The 22,487-nt window shown below is 45.8% G+C and overlaps 12 protein-coding genes across 12 annotated transcripts; 5 read left to right on the top strand and 7 right to left on the bottom strand.

Moving 5' to 3' along the window:
- Positions 1-117: 117 nt before the first annotated feature.
- On the bottom strand, positions 118-2,394 carry PICMEDRAFT_13402 (hypothetical protein; the record flags this gene model as incomplete). The annotated part of the gene is made up of 1 exon (XM_019160054.1): positions 118-2,394. One exon carries the CDS (start codon positions 2,392-2,394, stop codon positions 118-120), a length of 2,277 nt encoding a protein of 758 aa, XP_019015851.1.
- Positions 2,395-2,602: 208 nt separating this feature from the next.
- On the top strand, positions 2,603-4,102 carry PICMEDRAFT_18131 (hypothetical protein). The gene has a single exon (XM_019161889.1). The coding sequence runs from the start codon at positions 2,887-2,889 to the stop codon at positions 3,979-3,981; it is 1,095 nt and encodes a 364-aa protein (XP_019015850.1). The 5' UTR covers positions 2,603-2,886; the 3' UTR covers positions 3,982-4,102.
- A 190-nt stretch (positions 4,103-4,292) lies between these two features.
- PICMEDRAFT_60380 (hypothetical protein) lies at positions 4,293-5,978 on the top strand (the record flags this gene model as incomplete). Its single annotated transcript, XM_019163431.1, has 1 exon — positions 4,293-5,978. One exon carries the CDS (start codon positions 4,293-4,295, stop codon positions 5,976-5,978), a length of 1,686 nt encoding a protein of 561 aa, XP_019015849.1.
- A 64-nt stretch (positions 5,979-6,042) lies between these two features.
- PICMEDRAFT_18129 (hypothetical protein) lies at positions 6,043-7,687 on the bottom strand. The gene has a single exon (XM_019161888.1). The coding sequence runs from the start codon at positions 7,649-7,651 to the stop codon at positions 6,161-6,163; it is 1,491 nt and encodes a 496-aa protein (XP_019015848.1). The 5' UTR covers positions 7,652-7,687; the 3' UTR covers positions 6,043-6,160.
- A 102-nt stretch (positions 7,688-7,789) lies between these two features.
- PICMEDRAFT_175774 (hypothetical protein) lies at positions 7,790-9,471 on the top strand. The gene has a single exon (XM_019161653.1). The coding sequence runs from the start codon at positions 7,940-7,942 to the stop codon at positions 9,437-9,439; it is 1,500 nt and encodes a 499-aa protein (XP_019015847.1). The 5' UTR covers positions 7,790-7,939; the 3' UTR covers positions 9,440-9,471.
- A 32-nt stretch (positions 9,472-9,503) lies between these two features.
- PICMEDRAFT_74439 (hypothetical protein) lies at positions 9,504-12,350 on the bottom strand (the record flags this gene model as incomplete). Its single annotated transcript, XM_019164771.1, has 1 exon — positions 9,504-12,350. One exon carries the CDS (start codon positions 12,348-12,350, stop codon positions 9,504-9,506), a length of 2,847 nt encoding a protein of 948 aa, XP_019015846.1.
- Positions 12,351-12,543: 193 nt separating this feature from the next.
- Positions 12,544-14,068, bottom strand: PICMEDRAFT_18127 (hypothetical protein). Its single transcript, XM_019161887.1, has one exon. It carries the CDS (start codon positions 13,977-13,979, stop codon positions 12,720-12,722), a length of 1,260 nt encoding a protein of 419 aa, XP_019015845.1. The 5' UTR covers positions 13,980-14,068; the 3' UTR covers positions 12,544-12,719.
- A 160-nt stretch (positions 14,069-14,228) lies between these two features.
- PICMEDRAFT_18126 (hypothetical protein) lies at positions 14,229-16,768 on the top strand. Its single transcript, XM_019161886.1, has one exon. The coding sequence runs from the start codon at positions 14,336-14,338 to the stop codon at positions 16,634-16,636; it is 2,301 nt and encodes a 766-aa protein (XP_019015844.1). The 5' UTR covers positions 14,229-14,335; the 3' UTR covers positions 16,637-16,768.
- A 92-nt stretch (positions 16,769-16,860) lies between these two features.
- PICMEDRAFT_18125 (hypothetical protein) lies at positions 16,861-18,699 on the top strand. Its single transcript, XM_019161885.1, has one exon. The coding sequence runs from the start codon at positions 16,870-16,872 to the stop codon at positions 18,556-18,558; it is 1,689 nt and encodes a 562-aa protein (XP_019015843.1). The 5' UTR covers positions 16,861-16,869; the 3' UTR covers positions 18,559-18,699.
- Positions 18,648-19,208, bottom strand: PICMEDRAFT_74435 (hypothetical protein; the record flags this gene model as incomplete). The annotated part of the gene is made up of 1 exon (XM_019164770.1): positions 18,648-19,208. The coding sequence occupies one exon, from the start codon at positions 19,206-19,208 to the stop codon at positions 18,648-18,650; it is 561 nt and encodes a 186-aa protein (XP_019015842.1).
- A 464-nt stretch (positions 19,209-19,672) lies between these two features.
- PICMEDRAFT_74434 (hypothetical protein) lies at positions 19,673-21,190 on the bottom strand (the record flags this gene model as incomplete). Its single annotated transcript, XM_019164769.1, has 1 exon — positions 19,673-21,190. One exon carries the CDS (start codon positions 21,188-21,190, stop codon positions 19,673-19,675), a length of 1,518 nt encoding a protein of 505 aa, XP_019015841.1.
- Positions 21,191-21,358: 168 nt separating this feature from the next.
- On the bottom strand, positions 21,359-22,345 carry PICMEDRAFT_74433 (hypothetical protein; the record flags this gene model as incomplete). The annotated part of the gene is made up of 1 exon (XM_019164768.1): positions 21,359-22,345. The coding sequence occupies one exon, from the start codon at positions 22,343-22,345 to the stop codon at positions 21,359-21,361; it is 987 nt and encodes a 328-aa protein (XP_019015840.1).
- Between the last annotated feature and the right edge of the window lie 142 nt (positions 22,346-22,487).

Genomic DNA, 22,487 nt, shown 5'->3' with positions numbered 1-22,487 from the left:
AGAGTCTATCCGCTCTGCTCCTTCTGCGCTGCCCCACGCTGCCTCACGCTATCCGCTGCCCGCCCCGAAAATACCACACGCCCGGCCCCGTGCTTATCGTCCTCGGTGCCTCGCCGTTTAATACCGCATTGCCGCACTCCACCCGCTGCAGCGGAACCCTCTATCGCTCGCGGCCGACCCGTCGGCGGCACTGTCGTCGTCGTCGTCGTCGTCGTCGTCGTCGCCCGCGCCGTCGAGCCCGCTGTCCGGGCCCGCCGGCGGCCCCGGGCGGTAGCACACGGCCGCGCGCAGGTAGAGCGGCGCTGCGGGCGCCGGCGCCGGCACAAGGACGCCACGGGCGGGGCCGGCGTAGACGAGCACGTCGTTCACGAGCAGCTTGACGCGGGCGCGCCGGCCGTTGACGCTGACGGTCTGCTCTGCCGGGGTGGGCCCGGCGGAAACGGTGATTTTGGCTGAGTCCGCCGGCGCAAAAAGCACCTGGGCCCAGCGGGTCGCGGGGTCGAAGCGCACGCCCGCCGGGCGGCTGAGGTGGCCGGCGACGCTGTCGCGGTCGCGCAGTACGGCCCCGTGCTGCTCGAGCACGCTGGCAAACCCCCAGCGGCCGACGCCGTTGAGCAGGAGCCCGACACAGAGGCCCTGCATGATGTAGGAGCCGGTCCAGCGGGTCTTGCAGGCAAACACAAGGGCCAGCCCGAGCGCCCAGTGGTGGACGCGCAACACGAGGCCGGGGACGTCGCCGCCGGGGACGCCGTCGAGCGCCAGCAGGCCGCTGCAGCCCCGGCCGACCCACACGAGGCCGGCAAGGCCGGCGGCGTAGCCCACGGCGGCGCGCCGGAACCAGCCGGCGCGCCAGATGCGCCGGCCCTGGACAACGGCGCAGCAGAGCAAGAGGCCCACGAGGAAAAGGAAGGCGGCGATGCTGCTCGGGCGGTGGGCGATGTCGCTGGGGAGGAGGCGGTCGAGGGGCAGGCGGTCGAAGGTGAGGTTGTTGAGCGCCGTGAGCCAGGCGCCGGCGAGAAAGAGCAGGCGCTGGACGCCGCCCGCGCCGCCGGCGCGGAAGGTGTACTCGCCGACACACTTCCACACGAAGCCCACGGCGAGGCCCAGCGGGATGAGGCGCCGGACGTAGAGGGAGAGAAGGCGCCAGGCGCTGTCGCCGCCGCCGTAGCGGTTGTCGAGGAAGTCCACGATGACGGGCGGGTCGCTGCAGAGCACGATGGTGGTGTAGAGCACGGCGACGGTCGTGAGGTAGAAGACGCGGGCGTCGTAGGCGAGGAGGGCGGCGGCCGCAGTGAACACGAGGCCGGCGACAATGCCCAGCAGCCGCAGGTCGTGTCCGTTGCGCACGGCGCCCACAGCGGGGCCGATGGTGAAGCTCGCCGGGAAGGAGGAGTCGAACAACAAGGCGGGGCCGCTGTCGTTGGTGCGCGGCGGCTCGGCAGTGTCGTAGGGGAAGTGGTCGTCGAGATGCAAGGCGACGACGCCGCCAAAGAGCTGGCTGATGGCGCCCTGCTCGTACGCAGCGATGCAGGGGAAGCTGTCGCCGCGGTAGACGGGGCTGCCGTCGTCCGCGGGAGCAGGCGCCTGCACGATGTACGGCTGGTACTGCACCCGCCGGTCCGCGTACTTGACCACGTCGTAGGCCAAGCCGGCGCCGCCGCAGAACGCCGGACACCGCACGTAGAGCGTCTCGTGCCGCCGGAACGGGCCCATGCAGCGGCGGGCGTGCAGGCCACACTTGTCGTTTGCCCCGAGCCACAACTTCGGCGCCGCCCCGCAGGGGAACGTCACTGCCGGCGTCCCGTCCACGGCCGGCGCCCCGAAGAGCAAGTGTCCGTAGAGCAGCCGCAGCGTCACCAGCAGGCCGGCGAAGTACACGGCCAGCACGGCCAGCCTCGTGCGCCGCCCAGCCCGCTGCCCGAGCGCCAGCGGCACCCGGTTCACCAGGTACACCCACGGGCTGTAGCCGTGCCGGAAGTCCTCGATCCTGTCCGAGGGCCGGGAAGGACCCCGCCAGATCCGCAACAGCCTCCGCCAGACGACGCTGCCCGCAGCGTGCCGTTCGCTCTCGTTGCCATTGCCGTTGCCATTGCCATTGTCACTGTCACTGTCACTGTCGCTCTCCCCGGCTCCTTCGTCGTCGTGGTACCCTCCGCAGACTCCGTCGCTGCCAGAGTCGCTCTGCCCGCTCCCAACACGGTATGTCGCCAGCTCGATGTCGTCCCCCTGCCGCTCACCGTCTTCTCCGTACTTGCTTTCGGCGCTATGCACCCATTCCCGAGGTCTCACGACACCTTCCACACTATCTGCTCCGTCTCCGCCGTCTCCACCATCGCTGTTGTCGCTCCGGAAACTCCTTGAGCGCTCCACTGTGTGTTCTGCTGTGTGTTCCATGCTTCTCCGGCGTCCAATTGCCCCCCCTAACAGCCTCTCTGGGCCCTTCTTCGACCATCTGTGTCATGTTCGTTATTGTCGCCGTCCCCTTCTTTTTTGTCTCTCCTGCTCCGGTTCATGCAGAGAACAATAGACCTTCCCGGAACAGAACAAAATCGACGAAAAATGCCCGAAAATGAGAAAATGCTGAAAAATTGGAAATTTCCGCCGGAAAATGACAAAAAAACCCAAAAATGCGAAAAGGTGAAAAAAAAGGAAAAACCGGGCGGGGCAGTGCACCGCCCGGTCTTTTCCAGCTTCGATGAGTAATAACCCATTTCAGTTTTTCACTTGACCACATGGCACCCTGTATTTTTCCGAAAAGTCTCGATCCTCGGGGTCAAGTATTTCAGCACCGCATCTCCGCCTGTCTGCTTCTCTGCTTCCTTGGTTCTGCTGCTTTTTGTGCCCTGAGAGTACTCATCAAGCACCCACCCCTATATCGATAATACTATGGCTGACTCCAGATCAAACTCCGCTGCCCCTGCACAAGAAGAATACGACGACCTCCGTATCCTCGCCAGCGACCCCCTCATCTCCCCAGAGCTCCTCATCAGAGAGATCCCAGCCACCAAGGACGCCTTGAAGACGGTCATCCGTGGACGTAAGGAGGCCACGGCCATCGTCAAGCAACAGGACGACCGTCTGTTGGTCGTTGTCGGGCCATGCTCTCTGCACGACCAGAAGACCGCCATGGACTACGCCAACCTGCTCAAGCCTTTGGCAGAAGAACTTTCTGGCGAGTTGGTCGTCATCATGAGAGCATACTTGGAAAAGCCAAGAACCACCGTCGGCTGGAAGGGTCTCATCAACGACCCAGACTTGAACGGGTCTTTCAACATAAATAAAGGCTTGCGTTTCGCCAGACAGCTCTTCGTCGACTTGACAAATCTTGGCTTGCCTATCGGTTCGGAGATGTTGGACACCACCTCCCCTCAGTACTTGAACGACTGTCTCTCCTTCGGTGCCATTGGTGCCAGAACCACCGAATCCCAGCTCCACAGAGAGTTGGCCTCCGGCCTCTCCTTCCCAATTGGTTTCAAAAATGGTACCGACGGTACCCTCGGTGTCGCCATCGACGCCATCAAGGCTGCAGAAAACTCCCACCATTTCATGGGTGTCACCAAAAACGGGCTTGCCGCCATCATAACCACCAAGGGTAACGACTCTTGCTTTGTCATCCTCCGTGGTGGTAAGGCTGGCACCAACTACGACGAAAAGTCCGTCCAGGAAGCAAAGGAAAAGCTCCCTGCCGGTAAGGTTCTCATGGTTGACTGCTCTCACGGCAACTCGAACAAGGACTACAGAAACCAGCCTAAGGTATGTAGCGAGGTCGCAAGACAAGTCACCAACGGTGAGAACGCCATTATCGGTGTCATGATTGAGTCCAACATCAACGAGGGCAACCAGAAGATCCCTGGAGACTTGTCCCAACTCAAGTACGGTGTCAGTGTCACTGATGCCTGTGTTAACTTTGCATCCACTGAAATCATGCTTAAAGAACTTGCCGCCGCCGTCAAGGCAAGAAGAGCACTCAATAAGAAATAATCATAGCCTACATTAAGTTAGTTTTTCTGTACAGTACCTACATACATCCCCTATATATTCTCTATAGCGTGCTCCTCCTACCATGAACATTCTTTTTCCAAATATTCTTATCTTCACCGCTTCTCTGTATCAAAGTTGACTCATTTTCCTCGATCAGAATTTTTCAGATTTGCTCGTCTTTAATTTTTTTGATGACTTCCGCCAATTTTTGCAACATGAATTTCTACCCGATATCAAAGAAGATTAGAGTATACCTGGAAGTTGCTTATCTCTTTTTTGTTTCTTCGTTCAAAAACCATTCTTTAAGAACCATGTCGAGTGTGGTCCACGTTATTGATGTCAACTCGGGGAACTTACAATCCTTGTCAAATGCTATAGCGTTTTTGGGTTTCCAAGTCCGTTTCATTACCAACGGTAACGATCCAGCTTTACAGACTTGTGAAAAATTGATCCTTCCTGGAGTCGGAAATTTTGGTCACTTTGTGAAAGAGCTTCACGCGAGAGAGTTTATTGAGCCTTTGAGAAAATACATCAATTCAGGAAGACCAATAATGGGAATATGTGTTGGCTTGCAAGCCCTTTTTGAAGGCAGTGAGGAAAGTCAGGGCATACGAGGCTTGTCAATCTTACCTGGTGACTTAAAAAAGTTCAATACATCCAAAAAAAGTGTACCTCAGATTGGCTGGAACTCAATTTCTTTAAGACTCCCATCCTCCTCGGATGCCAACTCGTTGTATGGAATCAGCGAGGACAAATTTTACTATTTTGTTCACTCATATGCTGCCATACGCACACAGGAACAAATAGATTCACTTGCTAATGAGGGATGGAGTTTGGCTCTTTGCACATACTTCGACGAAACTTTCGTTGCAGCTGTATCCAAGGACAACATTTTTGCAACACAGTTTCATCCTGAAAAATCGGGCCTCGCTGGTTTGAAGGTCATCCAATCATTCTTGAACGGTAACAGATACTTCACGGTGAAGTTAGAAAAACCAGATTTATCCAAAATAGAAAAAACTGAAACTGGTCTTACTAGAAGGATAGTTGCTTGCTTGGATGTCCGTACAAACGACCAAGGTGATTTGGTTGTCACAAAAGGTGATCAATATGATGTCCGTGAAAAATCAGATGCGGGAAATGTCAGAAACTTGGGTAAACCTGTCGAAATGGCAGAAAGATACTATAGTCAAGGTGCTGATGAAGTTACTTTTCTAAATATTACTTCTTTCAGAAACTCTCCAATCAAGGATCTGCCAATGTTAGAAGTTTTAAGATTGGCTGCTAAAACTTGTTTTGTTCCTTTAACGGTTGGTGGTGGTATCAGAGATGTTGTTGACCCAGACGGAACGGAACACTCTGCATTAGAAGTTGCTTCCATGTATTTTCATGCAGGAGCAGATAAAGTTTCTATTGGTTCTGATGCCGTTCGTGCAGCTGAAGAGTACTATGCCAACAACAATCAAGGATTGGGTACATCTCCTATTGAAACCATTTCAGAAGCTTATGGTGCTCAAGCTGTTGTCATATCTGTTGATCCAAAGAGAAAGTATATTTCTGATCCCAAAGAATGTAAATACAAAACCATTAAAACAAGCGTTCCAGGTCCAAGTGGCGAACAATATTGTTATTACCAGGTTACATCTCAAGGTGGACGGAAAGTCCATGAACTTGGAGCAGTAGAGCTTGCTTTTGCGTGTGAAAAATTGGGTGCAGGTGAAGTCCTTCTCAATTGCATTGACAAAGATGGATCCAACAGCGGCTACGATTTTGAATTGATTAATATGGTGAAAAACGCAGTTACCATTCCAGTCATTGCATCGTCAGGTGCCGGTAACCCTCAACATTTTGTCGATGTTTTCCAAAACACAAAGACAGACGCTGCATTGGGTGCAGGTATGTTTCACAGAGGTGAATACAAGGTGAGTGATGTCAAAGATTTCATGAAGAAAGATGGTCTTCTTGTCAGGATTGATGACACTCAATTAGATGTTTGAGTTCTTGTAGTTTACATTTCTCTACTTAGACTATCAATACATTTAAATTAACAACTTTTAATTCTGTTCCTGTTTATTTTACATGCTTTTTTTTTGAAAGGGAAAAAATTACAAAACATTATTTTTAGTTAAACTATAAATTTTTTTATTAAGTACATCAGACAGAAAAGTCACTTGCCTGTCTACTTTTCAAGTTCTTCTTCAAACTGTTCGATTTTGTCAAGCCTTTCTTCAACCTTTTCATCATCAAGTTTGATACCAGCACTGACACTGAATTGTCCTCCACAACCAACTATCTCGATCTGGTGCTCTCTGGTAGCAGTGTTGTCAATTCTTGTTGGTTTAGCAATATCTTCATCTAAATTACCCAACCCAAGAGCATACGTATCAGCAAACCCCCAAGCAAAAACGAGACCATCCTTAGTTATAGCCAATGAGTGGTGGGAACCGCAAGCAACTGTGTTGACTGGTGGTAAGGTAGTCAATTTTGTAGGAACAGGTAAACAACGAACGTTACCATGTGCATCAACAATACAGTCGTCCATTGGTAATTTCTCCTTCTCTATACCAATTTCTTTCATATCATATCTTCCAAAGGTGTACAGTTCTCCCGATTCAGAGACTGCAATAGAATGGTGTTCACCTCCTGTAATGTAAACAATTTTCTTTCCCTTTAAAGACTTGATTTCAGTTGGTTTACCAACAACAGCACCATCTTCGATGTTCATATCGACACCGCATTGACCATATTGGTTGAGACCCCACGCAAGAACTTTCCCGTCTCTTGTGATGGCAAAACTGTGAAATTCACCGGACCCTATGAACTTGATATTCTTTAATCCAAAGGATCTAGGTTCTAGTGATGACATCATTGATCTTTCCATTATTTTACGACCAAGCTGAAATTGCTGACCGTTACCCCAAGCATAAACCAAACCCTTAGAATCTAAAGCTAGAATATGATCCTTTCCTGCAACTATTTGGACAATATTTTCCAATTCCTCGATTCTAACAGGAGTTTTCTGGATTTTAACGTCTTTAGAGAAACCTAAAATGCCCTCGTTGTTTCTGAAAGTACCCCAAGCCCAAACTTGTCCGCTTTCGAGTAAAACAACAGATAAATTGTCACTTGCTGCTACTCTCACAATTTGGTCATCCTTTGGTAATCCTTCGACTTTGCCTGGAGTGGATTCTGCTTCGTTCAAGTCTCCGTCTTCGTCATCTTCATCCTTAACGGAGTCGATATCCCTCAAGTTTTTATCAGCCTGACCTGAAGTATCTCTTCCAAGAACACCTGAATCGTTGGTACCCCAAGACCAAAGGTTGTTTGATTTATCTAGAGTGAGAACATGCATACCTCCAACTGCAAAGTCAACAATACCAACCTCCTCCTTCTTCAAGAAAGGGTTCAACCTTGGTCTTTTCACTTCTTTGGTCTTTGCATCTGGACCGAGGCCCAATTCACACATGGAACCTGAACCCCACACAAAAAGATCAAGAGGTGTTGATTTGGCAGTTGGCTTGTCATTGATTGTCTTGTAACGAGAAGCACGGATAGATTCGAAACTGTGATGATGTTGTGCATCGCTTCTAGCCTTCTTAGCTGGGCTTGGAGTAACATTCCCCTCCGACACCAAAGAAGCTGATTTTCTTTTTCTTACTAACTTGGCCATTTTCTGTGATATCGATGATAATTTCTTGGGTTACCCATTCAAAGCTAAGAAAGCTTCCATCGATATGTCTCTTTTACGAATGATGAGGACTTCTTTCAGTGAGATTATCATCAACATACTAAAGAAACAGGGCGGTGCAATTTTGCAAAAAAAAAAATTTCAAAAAAACTTTCAGTTTTCCATCCTAATCATCAAGTTCGGTTGTTTTTACTACTAGTTTTGGAAGAGGTTAAGAGAGTCCTAAATCCTGAAATTGAGCCGGAGAATACAACAGAAATTGTTGACAAGATGGGAAAAGTGTCGACAAAGGATATTAAGGACAAAAGTAGACATGTCCCGCTCTACAAGGACATTGCTTCCACGGGAGGGAAATTAAAATCATCACAGATCAAATCAAAAGTTTACAAAAAGCCTAGTGAACAGTCTAGCAAGAGTCAACTTGGCGAAGAAGAAGGTGACGGCAGAGACGAATATGACTTAGATGCAGCAACGTCTCGTCGTGTGTTAAAGCTTGCAAAGGAACAACAACAGGAAATTGAGGATGAAGAGAATTTTAATGAGGTTGCAACCAAACCTAGATTTCAATTGATAGAGCATGAATCTGAAGATGAAGTTGAAAGAGAAGAAGAAGAAGAGGAGGAAGATTATGAAGTTGAAATTGTTGACGAAGATGATTTGAATCCATCTGAAATAGCAATGTTTGAAACCTTCTTCAAAGCAAAGCAGGGAAATAATATCCCATTCCAATCGATCAATCTCGCAGACAAAATCATGGAAAAAATTGCTGAAGCCTCAAGCAACACACAACAAATGGATGACGAAGAAGAGGGAGAAGAAGAGGAGGAAGAGGGTAGAAAACCTGATGGTGTATACTTACCACCTAGGGTCATTGAAGCGTATCAAAAAGTTGGAGAATCATTGAGAGCTTGGAGACACGGAAAACTTCCGAAGCTTTTCAAGGTCTTGCCAACAATCAAGAATTGGGAAGACTTATTATATGTTACAGCACCTGAAATGTGGACTCCAAATGCTGTCTACGAGGCCACAAGACTATTTGTGTCCAACTTGACTGCTGCAAAAGCAGAAAAATTTGTTACGTTGGTGCTCTACCCAAGATTTCATCAAGACATTGAGGAGAATGAAGATCACAAGCTAAACTATCACATTTACAGAGCATTGAAAAAATCATTATATAAGCCTGCTGCATTTTTCAAGGGATTTTTGTTCCAACTAGTTGAAGACCAATGCTCTGTGAGGGAGGCGATGATTGCGGCATCTGTCTTGAAGAAAACTTCAGTTCCTGTACAGCATGCAGCAGTTGCATTATCTTGGCTATTAGAACAAGAATTTTCACCAGCGGCCACTGTTTTTATTCGGGTTTTGATTGAAAAAAGATACGCATTGCCTTACCAGACGATAGATGACCTAGTGTTCTACTTCATGAGATTCCGTGTCATAACCGATAACAAATCTTCATTTAAAATAGATAATGAAGCAGATGATGTAATGGACGAAGCAAACATCGATATTACACAGCAGAGAAAGTTACAAGAGGCACCCCCATTACCATTGGTTTGGCACAAAGCTTTTCTTGCATTTGCTCAAAGGTATAAAAATGATATTACCGACGATCAAAGAGACTTTTTGATGGAGGTCATTAGACAACGTGGGCATCGTGAAATAGGGCCCGAGATTCGTAGAGAACTTCTTGCTGGTAAGCCAAAGGAATTTACTCTAGAGCCAACACAACAGAAAATCGATGATGACGATATCATGTCCTATTTCTAATGTTAAGAACTTTAAACTGATATATATATAATCCTATTTTTGTATATATGTTACCGCTGTAATCTCACTTTGTTTCAATTTTGATGAATAAACTCGAATATATCAATTCTTCTCCTTTGTTATCACCTAATCGGATATGCCTGTATCCTTGTTTCAAATCTCCTATTTTACAGCACCAACTCCCAATTGTATAATCATTATTGTTGTTCTTGACAACAGTACTCACCTTTCCTATAACTCCGGACTTTGTCTTACTTGCACGCAAAGTCTTAACTGCAACTCTAATAAATGCCAAATCATTCTCATTGGTGAGATATTTTAGCCTGCAGGAGGCATTCCACTTAGGGCTAAATGCATTCCCCGGATTTTCGGCAAATCTAGTTTTGAAAAGAACGCTATGATTGGGGTTGGCTGACATTGCTTCAACATGACTTAGTTTTACGCTTCCAGCTTTTGTTAACTTAGAGTTTATCTTGCCATCTGAAGCGTTTTCAATGGCTTGTTGCTTATCAGTACTAATGTTAAATTCATCTTCTTTCCTTGTCTCTTCCTTTTCATTTTCAGCCTCCCCCACTTCACCGTCTTTTTCATCTTCTATATCATCTTTCTCCTCGTCTAAGGTACCAGCTCTATTATATCTATGGAGGTGAACAATTTCAGCATGAACAGGCAAAACATTGTATACTTCTACCTCAACCCACGGTGTATAGCCATCTGATCCCGTATTCCCAAAATCTTTAGGCTTCGGCAACTGCTGACCTGATAGAATAGAAACATCAAAAAAGTGCTCTTTGTCAAATACAAGAGAGCTCAAAGTCTGGACTTTGAGCTTTTCCTTATCATATGTTGATGTATTCATTTCCAAATTCCTCATGTTTTTGGGTTTCAATCGATATCCACTGTATCCTAACCCTGATGCCATTTCAGAGCCAATACTTGCAAATAAAGATTCACTCAATTCTTCACCGCAATCCCAAATCTGCCAGTTAGTAGCGGCCATCTGACAGCCAAGTTCCCAAAATGTGATCGGGTTGAAATTATCTGATCGAAATCGTACAACCGAAGGGTAAACTCTCATCATTCCACGTCTGTTATGTTTCAAAATGGATACTAATTTCGTTTTGTCTCGTAATAAAAGTAGTAAAGTACGATCGCTGAAGGAAAAAACATGATTGTAAGTTTTTGATTCAGGCAAAGAAAAATTTCTAAACTTTATTCCAACAAAATATGGAGCAAGTGCAGTCAGTTCGGGTACAATAAGAGTTCGTGCCGTGGGCTTGGAAACCATCTTTTTGAGACTATTGGAATTATCACGATGGGTAACTTCTTCCTCGTCGTATTTATTTTCTGTATAATTGGGATTTATATCATCACTTTGAGTTGACGAAGTAGAGAATGAAGAATGAAGACTATGTGGGGACCCTTGAGGTTCAATGATGGTAGTTGATTTGGACTTTTTAACCTTAACTAAGATCTTATGCTTTAGCTCTTCAGGCGAAGGCATGATACTCTCGTTTACTTTTGAATGTAATACAAGCATATCTCCGAAAATAGTTTTCATTATGGCAACACACTTCAGCTGAGATTCTTGAGAACATCTGATCTCTAAAGATATAATCAATGGATAAGGAGTTGTAATAAATGCATATTTCCGTATAATATCTACCACCAATTTGAATTCAATTGAATTAGTTAATGTATGGCCATGGGTAACAATAGGATGTTGTTCTTTTGTGCTTGTAGAGATTCCATCCCATACGTCAATCTCAATGCACCTACATCCACGTTGTAAAGCATGAATGTAACCTTCTATCGAAGAAAATCCATGAAACTGTTTTCCTAATAGGTATGTATTGTGAGATGAAGAGATAAAGTAATCTGTTAGTGGATGTGAGTAATAGTGTGGATCTAAGCTTTCTTCATTGAATAATGCAGTAGCATAAGGGCTGTTTAGATAGTATGATAGATCTGATGTACTCATATAAGAGTCAAGACTTTTGCCGTGTGAGAATTTAACAAATATATCATTAATCAAGGTGTCACTGAGCGACGACTCATTTTGTGTTTCTCTAACAAATATCCTAAAATCAGATAGCAGCATTTTTCCATTTCTAATGTTCAACCCATGGAAAATGGCACCAAACTCAGGCCGACTGCGGAGTTTGGATACAAAAGTCTGAAACTGTGGGAAATCCAAACTCTTCTTCTTATTAGTATCGCATTGATCGAAATAAAGACGGAGGTATGACACGTCCATATACACATGTAATTCTGAGGTTAATTTCAAGACATCCTCAAATGATAAAAGTTGCCGTTCTAGCTTTTTTGTTTTGTTGTCCCACTTGATCTTAGAGAATTCATTAACATCGGCGCAACTTACCAAACTCTCTTGTTCTTTTGACCATTGAGAAAGCAGCTTGAGTGTTTTCAACATAATGTCGTAATTTCTTTTTGTAGTTGCAATCATATGCAACGCCTTCAAATCATTGCATAGCAACGCCGAGGAATGGGATGAATTTGATGATATATATATTACGGTAATCCATAAAGCGTTAAACTCTTTCGAAACATTGAACTCTTCTCTGTAATTTCTTGCATCTTCTCCTACACGGATGCTTTGAATCTTATCCATTTCTACCTTTGATTTACTTTTCGAGTTCCATGTCAAAGTCAAGGATGGAAGTGTCAATTTGAAAGCACGGCGTATTCTCTTGCGCCGAGTTACTCTAATCATGTCTATTCCGGGGGAGAGGAGATCTGGAGGAAATGAGTCCGGGTCTGAAGGGTCAAAAGGGTCAATTAACTTTACCGAATCTTCTTCTATTACTGGTGATCCTGGCTGATAATTGCTTGGGTCGCCCGCTTCTTCGTGGGCAGAAGGTGGAGGTACTAGCTGCTCTTTTGGTGGCATGCTGGAGTTTGAAGTGGCCGTATTTCGCCGTGAAGTGTTCATCCGTAGAGACGACAAATGCCTCGATATGTCTGACGTAATACCTGGTGATTGCATAGTTCATTGGCTTTGCTGTGTGTGCAAAATATTAGGTCCTGCCGGTGGATTGTATTTCTACAGTTGGGGCATGAAGAGACAAAATAAATTCAGTGTACAAATAATTAAATTAGGAATCTTTTTTTTTGGCCGATGGGGCTGAGACGGATTTGAGATGATGATACGATTCACGCTAGAAACTGGTTAAGGTAGAGTTACAAGGAGCCGAATTCAGCTAGAGATTAGTATATAATGTAATAGTAAGAGAGTTTATAAGGGGAAACTGAGCGTATATCAGTTAGAGTCCAAACGGAGTTTTCTAGGAGACCACTCTGTTAAATCTTTGCTTCTTCCGTAGTAGAACTTTTCGTAGCCTCTCTTCTCATTTTCGTCGTCGAAATAGTCGACCTCGGCAGAGTCGTGACCAGTGAAACTGATCTTAGGTAAGATACCAATGTCGCAAACCTGGACAGGGCTGCTCAAGAGAGTGAATTTCTTGTAGGAGAATCTCTGGGATTCATCTACTTCAGGACCAAAGGTTTGTTTGGTCAAGACAGCGTTTTCTTTGCCGTAATTTTTATTTTTCAGGTTAGTGAAAAAAGCGTAGTTCTCAACGTTATTCATGTACTCGAAGGCAGTGTCTGTTAATATAGAGGTACCAGTGAATTGCACCAACGGGGCGCCGGAAGCGTCGACGTTGTTGTATTCTGCGATCCAGTCGATGGATTCAATCAGGCTCTTCTGGGTGAAGATGATAAAAGTGATTCTGGCAATTAAGCGGGCAAAAAGCGGGTGGTGTGCCTTGCTTCGCATTATGTTGTTGTTGAAGGACAAACGGCGGACGTAATGCTCGGCCCATGTTGGGTCGTTCATGTCGGAGTCGATTCCAAGCCAGACCTTGGTCGAGAGCATGGACAACTTGTACCAGTGCTTCACTGGCTTGACGTTGATTGTATCGATGTCTGCGTAGACGCCTCCGTGGAGGTAGAGCAGAAGGTACTTTAAGAACTCAAACTTCAGCCTTGGGTGGGGAAGCATCCGCAACGCGTCCACCACTTCCGGCACCGTCGGTCTCAACAGATCAGCCACAGCATCTTCGGCGTCAGCGATGGAAAGTAGATTGTGCTCGTGGTCTGGGTTGGCATCCTTCCATCTCTGCACTAGAGTTATGCACTCTTTCGGAATTGAGCCTTCGGCCTCTGGATCCAGACCACCAGTCTTCCACATCTGGTATATGTTCTGCTCCACCTCCTCTTCGTTGTTGTAAGGAAAGTTGTAGAGCAATCTGTCAAGCGTAGTCGATAGAGAGTAAATGTCCTTCGACTTTAGCTTTGTCATGACGTTCCCGTTGTGATCTTTGATCGGCCTATTTTTCACCTCTTCCAGAGGCTGCCCGTCCTTCGACGTTCCCTTCGAACGAAGCTCCTTCGCTTCAATAAACGCCTTCTCTATCTTGGCATCGTACTTTGACGCGTTGAACAGGTTCACTGAGAGGATGTTGAGAACCGTGAACACCACGAGAGTCGTGAGCAGCACGTATCTGAGATTTCCCATGCTTGCTGGCTCACTAGCTTTATCTGTTTTTTTCCCGCTTCCTGGCGCTGTGTCTAGTAATCTGTTTCTGTCTAGCACCAGTTTCAGCTCTAGCTCTGAGCACCACTACCCAACTGTAATTAGAAACAGCAACGGCAACGGGGTTGTCCCCGTCTGCTTTTCCCGTGTCGTTCTGTCCACGAGCAACAAACAACCTCGCAAAGTTGGCCGCTGCGCGAAAAAGCAAGCAGATCGTTCTTGCGGCGGTTGGTTGTTGTCGTGGTGGTGAAGTTAGCAGAGAAGAGACGACGGCCACGGCAGAAGAAAAGGGTCAGATACCTCTTCTGTACTGTGAAATAGGTTAGCAGCACACAACAATGGCCGTGGAGAAAGTGGGAAACATGCCGAAGGCACAGATGACAGGCCCTGGCGCCTCTGCTGTCACTGGTGGTGCCGGGAAGCCAGGCCCCGGCGTCGGGTTGAGAATCAAGCGCAGACGTCGCAGATTACTTCTCGTGTTTGCGTTTCTCCTGACCGCCACACTTGCATGGTACACGCTTTTGAAAGGTAGATCTAGCATAGACGCAGATCAGTCCCTGCTGCTGAAGGCGAAGGAGCAAGGCGCTGGAAACAGCAACATCAACAGCAACAGCGTCGACGGTGGCTCATCGGCGGACGAAAATGGGAACATCATCGGCGCTTTGTTTGACATCGACGCAGTGAATAAGTACTTCAATAGGTTGACGGAGGAGACCAAAAAGGCAGAGGAACAGACGGAAAAGAAGGAGTCGCAGCTGTTGGCCTTCGTTAACGACGAGTCGGAGGCATTGTTGAATGACGCGGAGGAGTTGAGAAAGCTCTACCTCAGCAAGGAGCACAACGGGATGATAAACTTGGGTTCGACGGGTAACATGGCCGACGCCCAGCTGAATGTGTTGAAGTTGAAGAACAAGATGTCCGAGTTGGAAGCGCTTGAGGTCAAGGAAAACCTCGACAAGGCCAAGGATAGTCTCAAGTTGAACTCGGCAAACAAGGACAGATCCATCCCGTTGTCAGACTCACTCATCCCGGACGAAGAGTCTTTCTCGAAAATCAAGACCGACGACTTCATAAAGGGAGACATTACCTTCCAGAACTTTTTTTCCCACATATTGGAGTTGATCTCCCGTAACCACCTGTCCTTCCCGCTAAAGCGGAGAATGACCTTGGAGAACGGTAAGCCTGTCATTGACAATGTCCTCTTTTACGAAGACACGGCCGAGACTTTGTCGGAACAGCAGCTCTATACATTCTTTGACTTTCCTCAGAACTTCATCGACGACTTGAAGATGAAGCACGAAAATGTCATCAACGGCATTCCAGACATTGCTCCTCATTTCTACAACGGTAATGGTTATGTTGCAGTTGGTGGTGGTATTTATTCCTGGTATGCTCTCCTGGGTATCGAGACTTTGAGAAAAGTGGGCTCCACTCTTCCTGTGGAGATCTTCCTTCCCAATGAAAGCGATTACGACTACCAGTATTGTGAGAAGATTCTTCCTCAACTGAACGCAAAATGTATTGAGATGCACCGTGTGTTTGGTTCCGAAGGGCTTAAGAACTTTCAGGTTGAAGGGTACCAATACAAGGTGTTCGCCTTGTTAGCCTCATCTTTCGAAAATGCGTTTTTGATGGACTCAGACACTTACGCCGTCTCCAACCCAGACGTCCTTTTTGACTCCGAGCTGTACGAAAACTACAAAATGATCACATGGCCAGACTTTTGGCGTAGAACTACCTCTCCTGTGTTTTACGAGATCAGAGGCACCGAGATTGGAATGGTCCCTGTCAGACACTTGAACGATTTTTTTGTCAACCCTGAATTCTTGTCCAAACCAGAGGACGATGTTTCAACGGCCGTTACCTTCCACGATCGTGCGGGAACCATTCCTGAATGGACCACCGAATCTGGTGAGATGTTGATCAACAAAAAGGAGCACTTCAAAACCTTGATCTTAGCTTTGTACTACAACTATGACGGTCCTTACGGTTACTATCCATTGTTGTCCCAGGGTGGTGCAGGTGAAGGTGACAAGGAGACTTTTGTTGCCGCTGCAAACTTTTACAACAAAAAGTACTACCAAGTTTACAAGAAGCCCGAGAGATTTTTCGGTTGGTTCAACAATGTGCAAAACTACGAACACTCAACGATTGTCCAATATGATCCCCTGCTTGACTATGAGATGTTGCAAAAAGTTCATACCCAGCTCAGACAGGATATGGAATCCCAAAAAGAAGACTTCGTCTATGATTACAATAAGTACTACTCTGATGTCTTTACTCCAGACGTCTGTAAACCAATATTTTACCACGTTCACGATCCAAAGCTCAACCCATACAAGATTATGGAAGAAAAATGGACCGAAAACCTTGAAGGTAAGAAGATCCGTAATCTGGCCGAAGATTTCCCACGTATTAACTTTGATTTGGAACGCTTTTTGTGGAATGTGATGAACCACTATCTCTGTGAGTTGAAAATCAAGATTCCAGCGTTTGAAGGCAAGGACGCAGACAAGATGTGTAACGAGTTCATGGTGGATGAGTTGGCCTACTTGGACAAGAGTTCCGAGAAGATCGAAGCCGTCTACTCTCCTACCAACAATGTCGAACAGATGCACGGAGGACGTGACTGGAACTAGTGTTAGATACATCTGGATTTCATATATGTACAATTTGTATACCCGCTTGCTCTCTTCTTATTCAACATTTTGTAATTACAATGTATAATAAACAAAAGATAGAAGTCTATCGCAGTGATCGTGAGGCACGCGCAACTCAAATTAATAAACGACTGACACGTTAAACGCAGGCTAACGGAGGTAGGGGGTGTTTACCTGAGTTACTAAGTCGCCTGTGGCCCAGCATCCTCTTTATGGAAGGTAGTATGACGAATGGTGATACTACTGATGGTTATCGCAAATTTTCAACTGATAAATGCTTTGGTGATAAGTTCCGCTTGCTGAGAAAATATGCACATTATTTGAAAACACAATTGAAATCATATTCGGGTAAATCTGTTCCAAAAAACAGTACAATAGAGCGTAAATTAGCCATCTACAAGAAGCTCAGAAAGTTAATTCATTATGTCGATGAGACATTAGTTAAGGATGAGGAGAGAAGTGATGATCCTAAAGCGAAGAAGCAGGTTGATACATATTATAAACTATTGGAACATAAAATTGAAAAGCTCCAAAAGCAGAAGCCAAAAACGGATGAAAGGGACAACGTTAAAACTCTGGTTGAAAAAGTTAATGTAGAAAAACCGAAACTCATTGTGCAGAGTGATGTTGAAGATGAAGAGACTCAAAAGCGAGGAAGTAACATTGCCAGCGATGAAGAAACTGGCGAAAATGATCTTGTAACTGAAATCGGTCCTACCCCACAACTCAACGGACGTGTTTTGACGATATTTGACATCATGACGTCTCCGGAACAATTTTTGGTTTCACCCTTGAAGCGTGGACAGCCAGATGTCGATGTCCAGGCTCAATTGGGTGCATCAACCAATCAGGGTGATAATGAGGTTTTCAAAACACCTTCGAAGCCTGCTTCTCAAGTCGGTGAAACACAAAGCCAGTACGGAAGTAACTATCTGGCATCGTCCTCTCGGAAACTAAACTTTGAGGATTTGAGTACCACTCCGGTCAAAGATGCAACCAACGTCAATATAAACGAAACCCCGAGATATCTACGAACACAATCAACAAGTCTGAAAAATATTGATGAGATCATCATAGGTGATGAATGGAGTGCAGACGAGCTAGACGAGTATTCTGACGAACACAATACTGAAAATAATGCACTTTTGATGGATGATTTAGCAGATATCGATATTGAAAAACTACCAGATCTTGATGAGAATATCGATCATATTAATGTCGAACCGAGCCCCATAATAAAAAAAATGGGCCGCAGTCTTTTTGATCTTCATAAAGATCTTATTGGCTTACGTAGAAACCTTACAGACTTGGAGGAAATGGTGGATGATGAAGATTTAGTCGGAAACAGGCTAGTCCATGAAGTGTCTGCCGACGAGGGAGAAGGAGGAAATGCTCACGGGACTGAAAACAGTGATGTTTACAATCCTGCTTCGAAAGACGATGAGATTGAAGACGAGACACTAGTGGAGCAGAATGCAAAAGGCATTTCAGAAGCAACGGATGAGCAAGAGCAAGAAATAGAAAGTGTGTTTGACCCACATTACAAACTTAGAAAAAAGATGAAAACCATCAAGCGGTCTACGAAACGTGCTAAATTACGTACTGATAAGGTGAGTCTGAAAGACGATCTTGAAGAAATTGATATTCATGCTCTTGCGTTCGGTAAGAGGTTATCGGAGCATTTATACGAGGGTCTAAATGGTGCTGATGGAAACGCCTTAAATGGAAGCGAAGATGATGATGATTTCGCTGAGAAGGAAGAAGAGTACGTACGTAAAGACCTCAAACAGTTAGAAAAGGAACTCAATGTTGGCAAATCCAAAGGTAAAGGTCGACATCCTCTATCCAACAATTTTGTACGTCTTAAGATTAACCGGGGTCGTTTTAAACGTAGAAGATAGGATCATTGTATATATTCATCAAGTATAGAAATATAATTAAAACTTGACAGTCGAATTGACATGTACTGGGCTAGTAAGAATTTTTGAAATCAAGGACTTTTTTCTAACTGTTTAACAGCAGCAGCAAGAAGAGTCTCAGAATAAACATCATGAAAGTTCAAAAGTAAAGACGGTGGGTCCTTGGCATACCAAAATATGGTATCGAAGACTGCAACATTGTTTTTAACTGAGAATACATGTAGACCTGCCAGTCCTCCCAGCTCCCAATGAAGTACAACTTTTTCAGGGTTATCAACTTCCACTTTGAACATTCCAAAAACTGACTTTCCTTCTGTTATTGGTAAAGGCTTATAACTTCGTAGTAGCAACCATAATATGAATTGTTCTGGAGCTATCACCCATGACGAAAACATGGATTCGGCTATCAGCTTGGGAGTTGCATTGTGAACATTTACTGGCATGCTGTAAGATGTACACATTGGATTCAATGATGTCTTTTTTTTGATGAGCTCGATCAACTCTGGCTCGAGTTCATCCTTTGTGGCCAGCGTAACAGACTTCGTATAGTTCTTATACACGACATTTATGCCTACTCCGATCCCAAAAATTGCAACAGATAAACCATAATACCCCCCATAAATATGTGGCATAATTCGATAACTTTTTTAGTTTAGGTTTGACTGGAACTGGGTTAATGGAAGAGCCAAAAAAAGTCAACAGTTTGTCAAACGGAAAAAGCTGACTCTATATAAACGGGTTTCCCAATGTGGTTGATGACCGGATTGAGCCACGGAAGTCCGACGCCCATGCAGAAAACTGAGAAAGCGGCCCATTATACCCTACTGCCAAGCTGCACAGAGTAGGCGAGGTCACTTGAACAGTACATGAGCGTGGCATAGTATAATGAAATGTGGACGGTGCTATTACTTTGACACATTCTCTTCACAATTTATCGAGGTCATCACCACACGGCTTTTGAAAATAAATTAATTCCGGTATTCTCGAAAGATGTCACACCGGAAACCAACGATAAAATGTAGTAGACTTATCAACATGGTTTCATTAGAAAATGAGTACAATTTACATCTTTTATAAAAAGCTTTTTCAGGGATCGCTATGCACTGAGTAGCTCGAGCATACCAATTATACGTTCAGAGTCTTGGGCCTTCTTTAACTCGATCTCGACCCTTTTCTGCAAGTTCAGTACCAACTCCTCTAGTACCGGTTTCCTAGAGATTAGTTCGTCGTACATCTCCAAAATACATATAACGTAGTCTGCAATGATACTCACATTTCTAGGGTCGTCGATGAATTTTAAACACCATGTCAAAAGCGGTTCAAGGGATGCTTCGTCTCTATTTGCCAACGCTATACGAACTTTACCCTTCTTCTTCAACTCTTCAAGACATGTGATAGTTGCTTCGGTATCTAATCCATCTAGCAACGCACTATTTAACGCATCGGACCAGCGGAACCCATTTAAGTCCCTTTCGAAAGATCTGAGTTTTTTGTGGTTAACCTTTTCGTCGATTACGTGATGTTCGCCCTCTCCCTTGAAATCCGATCCACGCATGAATCTTGCAAAACCATGCGATTTGTCACCTTTGAACTTGAGGTTGTTACTTGTTGCTGTTGTTGCTGATATGTTATCGTTATTGTTCTTTCTCGTTCTGACAGTCAATAAGCCAGAATTCAGTCCTACCACTAAATGCTTGAAATCTGGGGAAACACCACAACTCAAAACACCCGAACCAAACTTCCATCCAAACTTGACATCCCAATTTGGGGTGCTTGTGTCAAACGCCTTCACGTGTCCATCAATCGAACCGACTAGAATGCCTCTTTCTCCAGCGTCGCTTAAGCAGGTGACAGTTTTGTTGAAGTTGTGTAATGTCCTTGATAATTTACCTGCAACCAAATCCCAGTACTTCACCACACCTTCACCAGCAGATAGAATGTTGGTAGGCGTGAGAGAGAGCATGTCTTCGACGGGGGACGATTGATTGAATTTCACTATTGGATCATTTCCGCCCACTCTGACGTCAAAAATTCTGATGTTATTGTCGTAACAACCGGTGGCAATCAAGTTTGGTGAAGTAGGTATGAATATACCGGATCTGATATAGTCATCGTGGTTGTTGAAAGAGATTATAGGTTTCGCAGACTGAGAGATGTCGTACAATCTGGCCACACGATCGTCCGAACAAGTCAACAGCTGTGTGTTGATTGTAGGGTGGAACTTCGTTATGTGTGTTGGGTGTGTAGTAGGGGTGATTGTGACTAGCAAAGTTCTTGGGTGGTGTGCATCAAAGATCTGGACCAAGCCGGATGCATCACCAGCCACTAATAGTTTACCGTCGTTTCTAAACTCACCGCAGTAGACAGTGTCCTTGAATCTGGTGAAATTTTTCACCACCTTTCTGGTTTTCGACGAAAATACCTGCACTCTTGTCGAAGACGTGACAGCAAAATCATGGGGGCTGTTCGGGTCAAAGTGTATGTGTGTAATTGCATTGTGCTCCTTCACTAGCTGCGAGTTCACAAAACCTTTCCAGAACTTCTGTTCCGGGGATATCTGGGTCGGTACCGACGGATTTCTGGCAGTAACAACTCTTTCTCTTGGCGCGGACATGTGTGTATGCTAGGAGATCACTTGCTTGCAGTATCTACCCTTCCGTCAGCAAACCTTTTTCCGAAACTATACAAAGCTGGAACGGAAGCAGTGATATTTAAAAAATTTTGCAACAGAAAAGAGAAAAATTCATAAAAAACTTCTGTCTCAAAAATAGGGGGAAGCGGGTCACGTGCTCTCCTCTTGCTTAATTTTCGGTCTCTTTCTCTGTCCTTGTCCATCTTCTTGCCTGTCATCTGCAGAAGCTTTTGTGTGTTCGGCATCTCCTGCATCCTGGGTTCCGTCTGGATGCTCTCGCTTGACCGCCGGCTTCGACTTGAAGAAGTTCAGAACCGATTTCTGTTTCCATGGCTTTACGTAGCGCTCATTGTCGGTCCGGCTGTTCCCAACGGCGGGGTCAACAGGATACCATTCTAAGTCCTCCTCATGCTCGTACTTCTTCAACAGGAGATCGTAGTCGGCATCACTTGTTCCTTTGCCATCAAGCCATTGCGTAAACTCATCGTCCTCTGGTCGGAGGACGACAGGCATCCGACTATGGAGCCACTTCAGCATCTTGGGAGCCTCTCGTGTGATGATAGTGTACGACCCCAGCGCCTCCTTCGGATTGTCCTTCTTAGAGCTCTTGGTAAAGATAGAAGAATTGTTGTCCGCCACCGTCCCGTGGTGGTACAATCCGGCAAGGAACATCAGCTCTCCGTCTCTCCGTTTAATAAAATACGGAGTTTTTCTCTTGTCCTTGTTGGTCCCTTTCTTGTCAGCAACCTGCTGCCATTCGTAGTAGCCAAGTATTGGTATCACACATCGCCGTGACAAGTTCGCCTTCCACAACCTGTTGCTGGTCAGGTTCTCAAACCGTGCATTGAATGTGGAGTACCCGGACTTGTTCACATCACTTGCCTTGGTGATCCACGGAGGCACGATACCCCATCTCATGTACTCGATTTTTCCCCTCACTTCATCGGATCCAGAACCGTCGTCTTCACCATCCCCACTCTTCTTGATGTAGACCGGAGCATACTCCGTAGGAGCTATGTTGTATCGATGCTCAGTCCTTTTGTCGGCATTCTCAACGCTTTCGAGCGGCACACCCTGCCGGGCAAACCATTCCGGAAGTGTCTCTGGGGCAATCGGTTGTGCATAACGACCACACATGGCGTTTTTATGTTAAAACAACTGCTAGAAAAGTCACATTTGTCGTCCGAAGAACTAAAGTAGGCATCCCGGGCCAAGAAGCCGATAACTGGTTGGCGGACCCCCAGCCCAGCAGCCCTCCGCGATGTCCACAATTTGTTAG

Source organism: Pichia membranifaciens, assembly GCF_001661235.1.
Source record: "Pichia membranifaciens NRRL Y-2026 unplaced genomic scaffold PICMEscaffold_6, whole genome shotgun sequence".
NCBI lineage: Eukaryota > Fungi > Ascomycota > Pichiomycetes > Pichiales > Pichiaceae > Pichia > Pichia membranifaciens.
The sequence above is the reverse complement of the archived record's forward strand: the minus strand, read 5'-3'. Positions and strand labels throughout refer to the sequence as shown.